This window comes from Eschscholzia californica, unplaced genomic scaffold (assembly GCF_041429995.1).
Source record: "Eschscholzia californica isolate CP2 unplaced genomic scaffold, dmEscCali1.0.p SCAF_3, whole genome shotgun sequence".
NCBI classification, from domain to species: domain Eukaryota; kingdom Viridiplantae; phylum Streptophyta; class Magnoliopsida; order Ranunculales; family Papaveraceae; genus Eschscholzia; species Eschscholzia californica.
The window spans coordinates 13,447,348-13,462,353 of NW_028238420.1; the positions used below are offsets into that span (position 1 = coordinate 13,447,348).

The 15,006-nt window shown below is 36.4% G+C and overlaps 2 protein-coding genes across 3 annotated transcripts; both read right to left on the minus strand.

Annotated features, from left to right (window-relative positions):
• Positions 1 to 327: 327 nt before the first annotated feature.
• Positions 328 to 4,223, minus strand: LOC147548534 (uncharacterized). The gene is made up of 7 exons (XM_086671928.1): positions 3,763 to 4,223; positions 3,410 to 3,682; positions 3,182 to 3,322; positions 2,144 to 2,304; positions 1,379 to 1,484; positions 1,177 to 1,302; positions 328 to 604 (listed from the first exon to the last, which is right to left on the minus strand). The coding sequence occupies exons 1-7, from the start codon at positions 3,952 to 3,954 to the stop codon at positions 473 to 475; spliced, it is 1,131 nt and encodes a 376-aa protein (XP_086528054.1). The 5' UTR covers positions 3,955 to 4,223; the 3' UTR covers positions 328 to 472.
• A 2,687-nt stretch (positions 4,224 to 6,910) lies between these two features.
• On the minus strand, positions 6,911 to 14,225 carry LOC147548535 (ras-related protein Rab5). 2 transcript variants are annotated; one of them, XM_086667646.1, is made up of 8 exons: positions 13,923 to 14,225; positions 13,763 to 13,840; positions 13,460 to 13,627; positions 13,071 to 13,119; positions 12,860 to 12,933; positions 10,538 to 10,631; positions 8,172 to 8,272; positions 6,911 to 7,214 (listed from the first exon to the last, which is right to left on the minus strand). In XM_086667646.1, exons 1-7 carry the CDS (start codon positions 13,959 to 13,961, stop codon positions 8,172 to 8,174), a joined length of 603 nt encoding a protein of 200 aa, XP_086523772.1. In that variant the 5' UTR covers positions 13,962 to 14,225; the 3' UTR covers positions 6,911 to 7,214. The 2 variants fall into 2 exon arrangements, with proteins under 2 accessions (XP_086523772.1, XP_086523774.1); XM_086667648.1 differs by having other exon boundaries at positions 6,911 to 7,211; positions 13,923 to 14,216.
• Between the last annotated feature and the right edge of the window lie 781 nt (positions 14,226 to 15,006).

A 15,006-nucleotide genomic window follows, 5' to 3' on the forward strand; every position in this document is an offset into this window, starting at 1 on the left:
TTTGAAATACAAACTCCCCACAAAATTTTCGTAAAATTTGAAAATTGAAATTCAAACTCCCTCCAAAATATTGGTAAAACTTTGAAATTTGAAATTTGAATAGCCTATAATTTCATGGTATTAGGAGCACGACATTAGAGTTGAAAAAAATCAGGGGCTCCCAAAATTAGGAGCCCGAGCGACTACATTAGAGTTACCCTAAAAAATTTCCCACTACTAAAAGCTATTCCATAATTAAGAAGGCAATGTTAATATTCTGTGATATGCATCACACCATTAAAAAATCAAGAGAAATATAGAAAAACGTCAAATAAATTTTCTGTTCAGTTTGTTTCTCGAGATAAATCCGAATTTTTGTAAACTCAATATTTTTTGTACAAACAACCGTTACCAAGAGATGTAACATTACGTTCCATACAAGAAAATCAAGGAAAACAGAAAACAACTTTGATCATCTCCTTTTGAGTTGTTTTTACTTCTTATGCATTCTTGAATTGGGTGAGTTGTGCTGAAGAGGGGAAAGTGGTTGTCTTGGTGAATCGGGACCAAAATCGATTCGATCGATTGAACAGCTCATCCTCGGGCTTGATTTCCGCTTGTTTCCCTGCATTTCAACCATGCTTAGATATAATCTCTATGCCCGAAGATAACACATTGTACACTATAATCAAGTAAATCCCAACACAAAACCAAGCAAACCAGTTTTTCCTCCCATCCACCTGAATAATGAAAATCAAAGAATACTAAACCAAAATCAGCTTTATTCAGAAACTAAGCCCTGAAACATTCGTCGAAGAACTATGGGCTCCGTATATGAGCTAATTTGCAGTTTGATAAAAGAGGTTTTTATTTTTTAAATTCGCAATTTCAGACACCCTCTTTCACCAAAGAAATTTTGGGCATACGAAATTACTTCATCATATTACTTACTCCATATCTTTGTACCTACTCAAACTATACATGCATGGCGTGCAAATGGGGTCTATCATTTAACTCATTATGTAGCCGGAAATGCAAAATTCCCCAATACACATGAAGATTATGTAAGCATCACAAACAAGATTCATTTAAATTCAAGAATAATGTTAGTGGCACCAGAGGCGACACTAATTTGTGTACCAAGGTTTACTGTTACGCATAAACTGAAAACTGAGATGATATAATAGATGTCCATACCTTCGATGAGCAACTGCTCGTGAGTTTGCCTCCTGACCCTTGATGATGTCTTTCTCTATGGCATTGCCTCAACAACCTTTTATTTTCCTCATCCAAGATAGTATTTTCTTCAAACAACACTTTCACCTGGTAACATGAAATGAAAAGTTAGAGTACATTTAAGTGATATAGTCTTGAAGAAACGAAACAGAACATAGTTTACCTCCTCTTCAGCTCTGGTTAGGTTAATCCTTATATGTTCCTTGTCAGTCTGCAGAGTACTTCTCTCAGCAATCAATGCTATAACTTTTTGGGTTGATGGCTTTAAGCTGCAAGAAGTTTCACGATATTCCACAGGTTATATAAATGTAGAATGGCATTAAATTGCTATCTTCTAATGTTTTCACTGGTAAGTAAGACCATCAAATTCTGCTTTAGTGAACCTTCATTCAGATTAACCGTCTAAACAGACTAACTTTAGTTTTGGTAACATATCAATGTTACAAGAGATACCCTCTCATCTTCTCACTCATACAAAATAGGAAATATATTTGTCACTCCCCAATAGTCTAACTAATTTGGTGATAAGTAATTTGGTTGTAATATTTTATAATGTCAAAGTTACAGTAGCTGCAAATCCATAGAAATAGGGAAGTAAATATCATTTCAGTGGTTATATCTTCAACATCATAGCATTATGGCTACGATCACTCCAATTAAACCAGGCCCGCCCTGGGGTCAAGCGAGCAAAGCGTCACTTAGGGCCCCCTGGCCAAAGAGGGCTTTATTAATATGGTTTTACACTTAATCTTTCTTTTTTTTGCAAAAGACACACTTGATCTTTTATTCAAGAATACATTTAAAATATAAGGAAATTCAAATTGATCTACAAAAGGGCCACAGTAAAAAGTTAATTCAAATCAGAAAATACTCTTTTCGTGCAATAGGTCCTTTAAGAGATGTTTAAGAGGATAAAAGAAGATCTCACCTTTGCCACATTTTAAGTAAATGCTGGAATGGTTCAACTTCACTATTAGCCATCAGGAAAGCATGCGCGTTCGCCACAGCTTCATCTTTATCAACCGACGAAGCAAGAACGGTATCAAGCAAATTCTGTTCAATAGCTGCGCAGAGTGCCGATGCACCAGCCTGAAAAGATGCGAATATAAAAATTTATCATCTGTGGTCATTAAAAGGCCTCATAAGCATTTACTACATTATATATCTGTTGTACATCACCAACATAAATAATTGAAATAGGAAATGAGTTCCATCTTAAAGGATCTCTTCGTTTGGCATGGAATAGGCCACCACTAACATTTCCATATATTCGATGGATAGATATGCAATTACTAAAAATCATTCCCATCCGCTTATTCGTTAGCTTATAACCCAATTAGTACAAGCAATAAAACCAGACTTCTGCGTAAGTTGAAAAGCTTTCATGGGTTAAGTAACAACTTTGCTTCACTGTTAATCATAATATATGAGTTTTATTTCAAATATTATTTATGAAAGAATATTTCATCTTCGTACTATGTAGTGTTCTAAAGAGGGAGACGGATATATAAGTCATTCTTGAAACCCTAACAAGGCCATAAATACCAAATTAAAGACCCAAAATAAGAAAATGAAGAAGAAATGATCTAATATGACATATGGACTCTGATAAATGAACTCATCATGCCCTTATCCTTAAGTGGATACGATGTAGCTAGCAAATGGACTACGATAACTAAACACATCATACAAATTCATATTGCTGACAAGAAAAAACTTTCACTTGAATTGAAACTAAAATTTGACTTTTCTTCGCCATTCATAGTATCTCTTCAATGGGTCTGTGAGTATAGGATGTGGATGGTATAAGTTGTATGAGTTGTAAGTTTTATCAAAAGGGTTGGACAAAAACAATTTCCTGCCACAATGACTTTCTCCCATTTTATTATCCATCTATGTTTCTTACAAAACAAATACCTACATCACGATTTCCTAAAATTAATTAATGCTTCAAAGGTGTACTCACATTTGCGGCCGCTTTTACTTGAAGCTGCGGGATTTCGACCTCAGTCTTCCCCGAAGAACATCCTAGTGACCTTATATGCTCCAGCTCATAAACTCGTTGTCTCAACAACTGCAATTCTTCATTTGCTTTTCTTTCATTAACCTGCCATCAAAAATATTGTTATACATCTATAAATGTAAGAGAAATAATAAAAGTTGGAGAGAAAAATAGTTAGGCTTAAAACAATACCACTCGTAAATCGCATTCATGTTTATAGAATGCAAGTTCTTCTGAAATTTTGCTCAAATCATTCTCAACTTGCAAAACACGGATTTCAGCATCCTTAGCACGTTCATCTGCTTCATTCCCAAATTCCATCAAAGCTTCTCGATCATGATCATAAAGAGAACATTCCCTTTCCCATCTTGAACATTGACTAAGAAGATTTGAACATTCAGATGCCAATTTCTGATTCTCCTCGACGAATTTCTTTAAAGCTTGTGCATTTAGACTTGCTTCGGACTACAAATCAAGAATTGACAAAAGTTCAAGACAAACATAATCAAAACAAGGAAATAAAAATGAGGAATTTAGAAACGAACCCTAGATCGCTCAATTAGTTCGTCCTTTTCCTTCAACCGAGCATGCAAACTGAAGTTCTGATCTTGAAGATGTCTTCGAGCGTCTTCTGAAGCTTTAAGCTTTAGTTCTAATGTTTTTGAAGATACAGGGAGACCTAATGAAAAGTCGATTGATTCTTTGATGTATTCATCAAGCTCTTGAGGAAACTCCATATTTCGAAAACCCTAAATTACTTGTTTCGGACTATAAACGACAGATCAAGAAATTGAAGATCTGGTTGTGAAGGAAAGAATCTTAAGGTACTTGCGATTACCCCCTTACATAAACCCTAGAAATGGAGAAGAAGAAGAGTATTGTAGAGAGAGAGAGAGAGAGAGAGAGAGAGAGTGTAAAGAGAATAGCCGTTTGAAATTTGATTTTTGAAAACAGTGGGAGAGATACCACCACATATAAGCGAAAGAACGAATATAAACGACGATTTGATTTGAAAATAAGAAAGTAACGGAGAAGCGAAACGGGTAAAACCCGCTTCGTATTTTAACAGAACCGAAATAATAAAAACGGTTCGCCAACTGAGAGAGGGAGCTGCAGATTAATTTAGGATTAAGAATTAATTTCCATGTCTAGTAGCTGAAAACACTTCCGTGGTAAGTAAGCTAGCAGGATTTTTTTTCTGAGGTTGATTACAGCAGTTCCATCCCTTTATCTGATCGGGTTATGGCACAACTATCCCATTCGTCAAACTAGTCGAGTTCAGTGTCCGGTTGTGACTTCAGTTCTATCGCTTTAGCTACCCGGGATTTCTTCGATTATATGGTCATCGCGTTTAGAAGTTCCTTTCCTTAAACTACCAATGTTTGGTGTTGGGTTATTGTCTGACAGTTCCATCATCGGACTATCCAGATTTCAGTTGTGCTCGACTGCTTTGTCATCAGAGGTGATGATGGTTGTAGTGGGAAGACAAGAGGAAGAAGAAGAATCTCCTTTCCAAAGGGGCGTCGGCAATCTACTAGAGTGATAAAAAGTGACAGTGAGGGCTGGGGGCATCCAAAAGAAACTTTTTCGCCCAAAATTTTAGATGCGCTCAGAAGCTTTTTAGGATGCCCCGCACCTAAAAAGCGGCGCACCGGAGTCACAGTGTCTAATAAATGTCAGTGTGATTTTAAGCAATTTCAAGTACTATTTGAAGTTCAAAATAGAGTCAATGTATTTTTAACTTGTATATATTGGAAAATGTTATATACGTGTTCAATTTTATGTCCCAACTGAATCGATAATCTTTCAACCAAGGAATAAAATGTCGGCATATTTCGGTCGAAATGACCGAAACATGTCCTAAATTCACTTCGACCGAAATATGCCCTAAATTCACATCACCGAAACGAAATTTCCACCGAAATCTGACACGAAATGTCGAAACAGAGATTTAGGTTTAGGGTTTCGAAAGATTCTAAAATCATAACTCATATAACACCTTAGTCGTTTATCTTCTACCTTTCTGTTAATTTTAATTTGTTCCATCTTTCTTGACTACTACTTCTCAAATCTTTTGTTCTTCAAGAGATTCTTCTCTTCTTTAGGTGATCTTTAACTTTAGATTTCGATTTTAGAGAGGAAGAGGGAACAGTCGGTTTCGGCTGAGAAGTCTTGGAAATAGGGATTAAGGGTTGCATTTAAGGGGAAAACAATTTTTACTACAAAACAAGTATGTTATGTTTTATTTTTGGTTAGCAACCTAACTATTACTATTATAGCGGATTGGACCCTAAACTAACTGTTTTAGGTTTACATCTGATAAATAATTCAATGTACCTCCTGAACTAACTGTTTAATTGCAGATAAACACCTAACTTAACTGTTTTAGTACTAATAAAGTTAAATAACTCAATTTATGCCCTAAACTAATTGTTTTATTGCAGATTAGTACCGAACTTAATTGTTTTAGAACTGTTTTATCATTCCACAAATTTGTAAAATTTTCACACAGACCGAAACGTTTCCACGAAACATGTCCACTTTTGGACCGACCGAAATTTCATTTCTTGCTTTCAACAAAAAAAAAATGAATCGACAACAGTAGATTTGATTGATTGTTTGAGCTTATGTTAAATCCTAAGGTTGAGATTGCACACTATTAAGAGCATCTCCAATGCAATGCAACGCTTCTAAATCTTAGAGTGCCGCATAAAAATTTTTAGAGTTTCTCTTTAAAATCCATCACCAATACAAAACTTAACATGAATCTCTAAAATGGTGTGTCAAGATTTATTTTAGAAATCCTTAAGAAAACACTCTAAATTTAGGTTTTTAGAGTGTCACATAAACAAATCAATTAATTTTATATCAAAATATAGGTTTTTAAAGTTTCTCTTGAGTGTTGCATTGGGGAAGGGTTAGGGATATTTTCATCCCATATTAAGGTTTATTTTCATCCAAGTTGAGCGTTGCATTGAAGAAGGGTTAGGGTTATTTTCATCCCATATTAAGGGTTATTTTCATCCAAGTTGGTATAAAAACCGAGATTGAAGGTTATTTTCATCCTGTCTTTTTTTTCTCTCTCGACCTTGCCACCATCATCCGACAAGCGACCTTCAATCGACGATCTTAAAAACAATATATTTTTTACCTTCCTTTTTCATCGACGATCTTAAAAACAATATATTTTTTATCTTCCTTTTTCTCCGGCTTCTTCTTCCTTCTTCTCTCTTCTCCCTCTCTGCCAAAGGGGAGGAGCCCCCTTGGTCGACAGTCTCGGAAACCAGACTGAGAGAGGGTAGTTGAAAACATAAAGGTGGAGGGTTACTTAAAGTTAAATTTGACTTACTATAAAGGTTGTATTGGTAAACATTTAACTCATTTTGTGGAAGTAATACCAATTGAAAACATAATGTTCGGGAAAGACTTAATACACATACTAAAATCAGTGAAATAACAAACTGCACTCGCAAGCTTGAGAGATAAAGATCAATATCATTTTTACTTTGTATTCCTATTGTAACACTCTTAGACGCTCATTTTAATCACCTAAACATACTTGATGATCAACCATGGACACTCGCATTAACAAACTCTGAAGTACACTTCTCAAAATGAACTAACATGGCTAAGCTTATTGATTTGTTTAATATCTTCAAAACAACAGAGATCTTCGACGAACATTAAATCATATTGAGGAAACCATTATATCATATATAAATTCGTGGGTTTAAGAAGACGAACCGAATATCATCTTAATGCAATATATCCAGTACCAAGTATGATAGATTCACCAGCCACACTATACTCACACATTTACAGGGTTCCATAAACAAGTATTTGACCTACCTACACACTTGCCAAACCTAAGAAACTAGACAGCTTCAAGTAAGAGTTCTTAATTTATCCGTCTCACCATTTTTCGCTCTTAATATGTACGAAAACCAGCTTCCAGTCTCCATGGATTCTTCTTGCCACCTTAGTACCTGCTCTTCTGCTATACGATTTGAAGTATCAGATATGGTAATTGTATAATCTGTATACCTGTTAAACAAAAGCGAAGTACCAACAAAATTGACGGATTTTTCAAGAACTAATACAGTTTGGGCTTCTTTTTCTTTTCACTGTGAGCTTCTAATTTCATCCAATAAACTCTCTTTCTAGGTCCTCTAAAATCGCTCTTCAAATGGTAATCATGTATTCTATTATTCTAAAATGTAAATTAGGTCATAAACTTGGGTGTTGACGTGAATCGAGTTCACAAGAACCTAGGCCCCAAGCCAATTTAAATGAATCCTCCAGACGGCCGATATTAGTTTGCTACTTCTATTTCTTTTTTACTTCGTTTACCTAAGGTTTTTACAAGCTTAGGAAATGTTTCCCTCGTGCACCAGACTTTCTATTTCAATTAGGATTAGAAATTACAAAGTATTGGAGAAGAAATGCCTTCCCTAGCACAGAACAGTTTTAGACAACTGAGCGTGAATTTCGTCCAGTAGAAACAGAGAGTTTCTTTATTTGAAGATGGCGATTAAGTTGCATACCAACTAGAAACTATTTGTTCTGTTCAGATTTCTAGTTGAAGCTTTAATTATTTATTTAAGTGTAGACCTCAGTATTCGATTCTGGCCACGAGTTCATATCAGATTATTTATTTAAGTACTCAAGTTCTGCGTTTAACACACTAATGGACCAGAAGATTACATCGAACCAACAAAGCAACGTTCAATGGCCTGAGGACCATGGAAATAGAAACCGTACAGCCAGAAAACAGGAACCCATTATTATTAAGTTTTTCATTAATCAGTAATCAGAAACAAAAGAGACCACTCTGAGACAAAACATTGAAGTTGTTAATGTTAATTATCTAAAGATTTTATCACGAGATTCACGATGCAATATATAGAAAACAGAAGGAACGGTAAAAGGATAATGGTAAGGGAAAATTACATACTTAAGAACAGCATGATGCAGACTGGGATCTTTCAGCTGGTCTGTCCACAAGAACCATCCCTGTTGGATTTTGAGCAGGCTGAGCACGAGGCAACTTCCTCGCTAGATGCACAAAAATAGAAGTATAGTCAGAGTGCCAGAATACAAAATTACAGATACTGCTATGAGTAGAAGTGAATCATGTAATCCAAAAAGTTCGAAGCTTTCAAAATAGCAGCCCACGACTTAATATTTTTATATAGATCCAAACTCAAATTCAAAGGATATTGCAAAAGGGACCCATATTCACCTGTACGAGTCAACCTATTAATGAAACTATCTAAAGTTGCCTGAGCAAACTTTTGTTTATTATTAGAAACTCTGTCTGTGGCGGAACAATAGATACTCGTTGGAACAGTAAATTAAATGTCAGTCTGCAAAGAGAACAAATGAATATTAAATGTTATATAACGGCACATCCATTCCCACTCTGCCACTTTATCGTCAGCTTTGAAATCCTAGTTGATTTTAGTTTCTATGTTTATTCAGCTCAATTTTACTTTCTGCTCCTTCATATATGGAAAACTTTATAGTATTTCCAACTAGAAGTAGTAACTTCTACGCATAGGAGTTACAAGACCTATTGAGAGAATCCTTTTCTCCTTTATAAAGTGGGGTCATCCTTGGGAATACAGTTTAGAGTTGATTATTTTATTTTAGTTGATCAATAGTTCAGCGATGAACTTCTGTAAGAGAACTCCAGTTATCTTATCTTCACTGGTAATCTTCTGCCAAAGCTTCGGCCTACAAGATTACATCATATTTGGTATTCAAAGCTATAAGTTCCGAGACGGTTTCAGAGGCACCAAAAGGAAAACAAGAGCGAAGGATACCATCCATAACCATTTGAAGGCTCGCAACAATCTTAGATCATGTTGCCCACCTCACAGATACATGCATAGGTAAGTCATAAACTTGGACTGCCGTTGATCGGAGGGAAAAACATAAAAAAGACCATCATTCACCATGTTGTACCCCTGAACTTTATCGCACCTAACCCAATCCAACTCCTTTAGTATGCAACTCGGCAACTGAAGCCCCAAAAAGCTCCCAACTCAGATGAAGAGATCAAACATCATTGCTCATTGATCAACATTTTCATGGAAGCCCATGCATACTACAACTGCCATCAGAAACATCCATTCCCACAGGTATGTCAACCCATTCGATATGCTGAAAATGTTTAGTATAGGGTGGAACATACTTTAAACCCGTGCATCAAATATGTACAAATTGACATTCACCAGCCGTTGTTCCCACATTGCAAACTTTTCATCGTCAAACACTCGTACGCCAGCCCCTTCATCATGCTGAGAATGTTCCCAGACGTTTCAGTGCACAACCGAAAATAGAGTAAATTATGTCTTTATTCTTTATGGCCACCATGCTAGAGTACGCCAAATATTATCGACTTATCGAGGACACACACACACTGCATCGACTGACCGAATAGAGAATCACCAATCTCATATACCCAAACTTTATGAGATTAAGTATGTGTTTGACTACAATAACGTGGTGTTATGTTAGTGGTTGAAGATTCGATTTCGAAGTTCAAGGTTGAACGCCTTCACGCATGTCAGAACGATGTGCATCTAACCGAGGAGGCACAACATAACCCTGCCTGTATTGAAAAATAATCTACTCGTAGAATCCTAGTCGATCTAAGTTTTCATTTCTACATTTATAATTTTTGTAACTTTATGTTTTACTTTTTATTCCTTCAACAAATCAAGAAACTTTACAATTAAAAGGGCTTATCAAGTTTATAGTTAAATTAGAATTCTATTAAGATAAACTATAAAACCTATTGGGAAAGGGTCTGATCTCCTATATACAGACAATGGAGGGATCAATCCCTATACATAGACAATTAAGAGTTTATTCGAGTTAAAAGTTACGTGAGAGATATTTTCTTATCTAGATCATGATCAAACCTATGAGAAAGGTGCCAACAAGTTTAGGTGAAAATGAAGTTCCTATCTTTCCATGTATCTGTTCTCACTTATAAGGACAATAAACTACGTTAAACATGACATTATTGCCTTCATATTTTTAAATGTTAAGCCAATCGCTTAAGTCTTCGCTGTCACTGTTATACGTCTGCACACCACGGGCATGGTTCTCTTTGATTATATCGATCACTTCGTCTATTATGTTCAAGAAGCATCTTCAAGCAATCATATATAAAAAAGACACTATGAAACAAAACTAGACATACATTTCACAAGAGATTAAAAAGAAATATTATAAGTGCTTTCCAACATCCAGGATAACAATGTCAGTATCCAAAAGTATCTTTTTTACTAACAAGAAATCAGAATATACCTATCTCGTAGAATATATCATTCACATTGCTAGCAGTTTTCGCAGAGGTTTCCATGAAGAACAAACCATTTTCCTCCGCATATAAGCGTGCCTCCTGCAAAGGAATGCATTAGACATCACTGATGTAGCTGGAGATCAGATGGAGCAGGAAAAGTTCATTTACCATCTCATTCTCGACTAACATAAACTACAAAAAGAAGCTTGAGGACTTGTAAGATAGTTGCCAACGAAGTATCAGAATAAACCTAATTTAAGACTATAACATGGTTCCTAAACCTCTTTATAAGATGTGGAACTATGTCGCAAGAATCACTTTCTACATTTGCGTAAACCAAAACTACTCCAACATACTATATAATTCCGACGAAAAAGTTCATAACATAGTCCTCCAAACAATTATGTAAAATGTAACCTGTCTTTGGACACTTATTTATTCTATATACTCATTCAAAAATTTCAGATGAAAAAGTTACTAAAATTTCGAAATTAATAAACTTCCACCACTTAGGCAACTAAACCCGGAGGTCCACGACAGACTAGTAAACATCATGTGTAATATATAAATAGGTCTTATATTATGTGTTTGAAGTCTACAAGCAAAAAATTAATATAATGAGGAACTGTAGTACATCCAATTCATTTCTGACCAGAAAAAATTAATGTGAAACCATCACATACATTTTAAAAAAAAATTAAATTGAAGTTTAAAAGAGAATCCAACGGAATGTTTCTCATACACAGATTTGCGTTCAAGCAACGTAAGGGGGTGGAAAGATAACCGAAGCTGAACTAAAACGCAAATGTTAATCTGTTATTAAGCATGCAAAAAAATTGATGGTGATGATGATATCCGAAGGAATGAATTAAAAAACACGGAAATTGATTGCTTGCAATAAAAATACAAATGGGTTCATTTCCAAATGTTAAGTTTGTGGTCATCCAACTCAAAACCAATTGGCAATGAGCGGAGAGGACCTAGATGTTATATTCTTGGTTACTAGATCGACATTCTCCCATGTGGGTCTATTCTCGCACGCCCCCCTCACAGGTGGCATTTTTTTAGCCTAACACGTGTTTTTTTTCGGGTGATGTGGAGCATGTGTGCCTTTTAAGCCTATCACATGTATGGTTAGCTACGATACCATGCTAAGTTTGTGGTCATCCAACTCAAAACCAATTGGCAATGAGTGGAGAGGACCTAGACATTATATTCTTGGTTGCTAGATTGCCCTCTTCCATGTGGGACTATTCTCACACCAAAAGAATGCACAGACAGAATACATAAGGCTAGAGCTAGCTCAGTCAAATCATCGTTGAGCATATCAGAGACTACGAGGGTGTAACAGGCTTGCGAGAGTCTCAACCTGGACTTCAGGGATCTCAAACAACGCTATAACTGAGCTATCTCAGTTTATAGCGCCGCTGAGCACACAAGCTACTGTGACCCTTAGTTTGAACTATGAATGGTTGGAATGTGGCAGTGGACATCAAAACTTTCTTTTGGCCAAGAGTCGAGAAAGACATTTTATTACTTCAGAGTTAGGATATAACAGAGACTGGACCATTAACCTCCCCGACAGGGATAATAAGTTTAGCCACTTTGTTTTCCTGATAATGTTGACTCGGGAAAAAAAAAAAGGAGATAAGGGTAGAAAGATGAACTGATTCAGGGAAGGATCGAGCCTTTGGTTATGGAAAAGTACGGTTGATGATCCGGGAGCATATGTATTTTATAGACTTTATTCTATTAATAGGATTTTATTTAAATCTTTTTGTAGTACTACAACAAATTAGTTTTTTGATACTAAAGTCAAAGGATATGAATTCTTTTGGTCTCTTCTCTACTACCTCTACAAGTTAACAAGTTAAAGAAAGAGAGAGGAAAGAACCACAAAATCGCACTTCTCACTTGAAAGGAGAACAAGTGTTGTCACTTCACTGAATCATCACTTAAAAGGAAGAACTAACTGTTGCTGAATCTATACCCCTGAACTACATAGAGGTGTGGTTCAGATGAGGTACACCTAAATTTTGCCTCAAGGCATGCACATCTTATGCGCCTATTTAAACATCGGACACCACCTGTAAATACTATAGTCTGCTTAATCATCTGAATATTGGTCTTAGTGTTTATTTCTGCCCCAGAAAACACCATATCGAATTTCTGAAGAGGAAATGAAGTTTTCATGCCCAATATGAAATGGATTCAGTAGCACAATATATTTTCTTATCACCAAATAAGAACTATAAATCATCTAGACTTTGACTTCAAACAGTAAAAAATCCAAATAAACTGGGGAAACTACACATCTACACACTCACCTCTGAAGTCACCTTTCTTTTATCTTCTAAGTCAGCTTTATTCCCGGCAAGTGCCATGACCATGTTAGGATTACCTGAAAACAAACCAATTATACAACAAATAACACTGGCGAATTTGAGTCATGATTATGGAAACACATAAGGATTGAAGAGTTGTTTCTACCCTCATCTGGTTTTATAACGCATCAAACAAATGAATATGAGGACAGACCTTGTTTTTGTAGTTCTTGCACCCACTTCTTAGCACGTGTAAATGACTCCTAAATTTTCAAAAAACAACAACCCAATCCGTAAATAACCATCTGTTATAATGCTCAAACCTTCCTTCAAATAATCAAATAAAATTACAAATTTCTACAGATACTAAACTAAGGAAGGATATTCGTTGTGTACAATCGGATAATGATAAACCCAATGCTAGAACCCTAAATGACTCCTAAATTTTCAAAAGAAAAAAGAAGAACGATCTAATCCGTTAATAACCAACTGATGTAATGCTCGAACCTATCAATTAACAAATTTTTCGAGGTAATGAACAAATGAAGGATTTTGCTATGTTAATGATCAAATAAATTAAGATTCAGAACAGCGAAATCAAACCGTGCTACTTATGTCGTAGACGATAATTGCAGCAGCAGCTCCTCTGTAGTACATAGGAGCCAAGCTATGATACCTCTCCTGCCCAGCCGTATCCCAAATCTCAAACTTGACGGTTGCGTCATTCACAGCTAACGTCTGTGAGAAAAACGCAGCTCCAATTGTTGATTCCTATCAACATGCACACTAAAAATCAGAGTGATTCTAACAGTAGAACAACATAATCATATCGAAGATCAGCGAACCACAACAACAAAAAAACAGAATCTGAATCTGAATGAATTCATTATCAAATTTCCCAACTACCTGAAATTCAAGAAACTGTCCCTTTACGAATCTCAAAACGAGACTAGATTTTCCCGCTCCCATATCACCGAGCAAAACCTATAATTCGATGAGTTGAAGATTAGAATTGAAGTCATGTTGACAAAAACTGAAACCCTAGTTAAATTATACTATGACTTACAAGTTTCGCATTGATATTATTGTTTCCTGCGGTAGCCATTGAAATTATTGGTTGATAGCTTTGGATTGTTTGATTGATCGTTTAGAATTGTTTGAAGCTGGTTGAATCAATGGATCCACTGATCAGAGAAAACAGATAGCACAGAGAAAAAGAGACAGAGAAAGAGAACAAAATTGCAATTTCTTTACCAAACCCAGATGGGAACGGAAAATATACTCCTATTTGACGGCCTAGCCTTGAGGCCTTGAGGGCGACGTGTCAGAGCAACTCCAACCTCAGTCTACTTTTTCACCCAAAATTTTTGGCCCCCTCAAAAATTCAGCTTCAACCCCACCATCAGGCCGAAAATTTGTTTACGTGGGAAATACGTGTGTGACGTTTTTGTTGGTGTGCGAGAAACGTGTGTGGTTTTGTGTATATACAAAATACGTGTTTGAACTATTTTCGAATAAAAAAAAATTTCCAAAGTTGAAAAATTATTCGAGGACCGACACTTTCGTTAAATGTATTTTAATTATTAATGTGGAAGTTTTTTTAGAGTTGAAAAAAATTTAATACTAATTAGATAAAAAAAGCGGAAAAAAAAATGAGAAGATCTTGGCCGTTGGATTTTTTCCAACGGCCAAGATCATCCCCAACATGACCGTTAGGAGTCCCCAACGGTCATGTTGGGGACCTTCAGTCGCCCCTAATGTTAGGGGTGACTGAAGCGTCGGCTGGGGCGGAAGCCCCAGCCGCCCAGGTTGGACTGGCGGGGGCAGGTCATAAATTTGAGTTTATGACCTGCGCCCGGCTGGGGCTGGAGATGCTCTTAGAGCAAGTCCAAGGGGGAGGGGCTGCTGGGCCCTTTATTCAAATTAAGGGCCTCAACCCCCTCCCCCGGTCTGAAGGGGTCCAACCCCAGCCGGTTGGGGCTCAGCCCCGACCGGCATGTTCAGCCGCCACTTATTAGGGGTCGGCTGAACATCCCCAACAGACCGTTGGGGAGCTCCCAACGGTCATGTTGGGGGATGTGATCCCACCGTTGGATCACATTCATTTTTCTTTTTTATTTTAAGAACAAAATAAAAATAACTCATTAAAT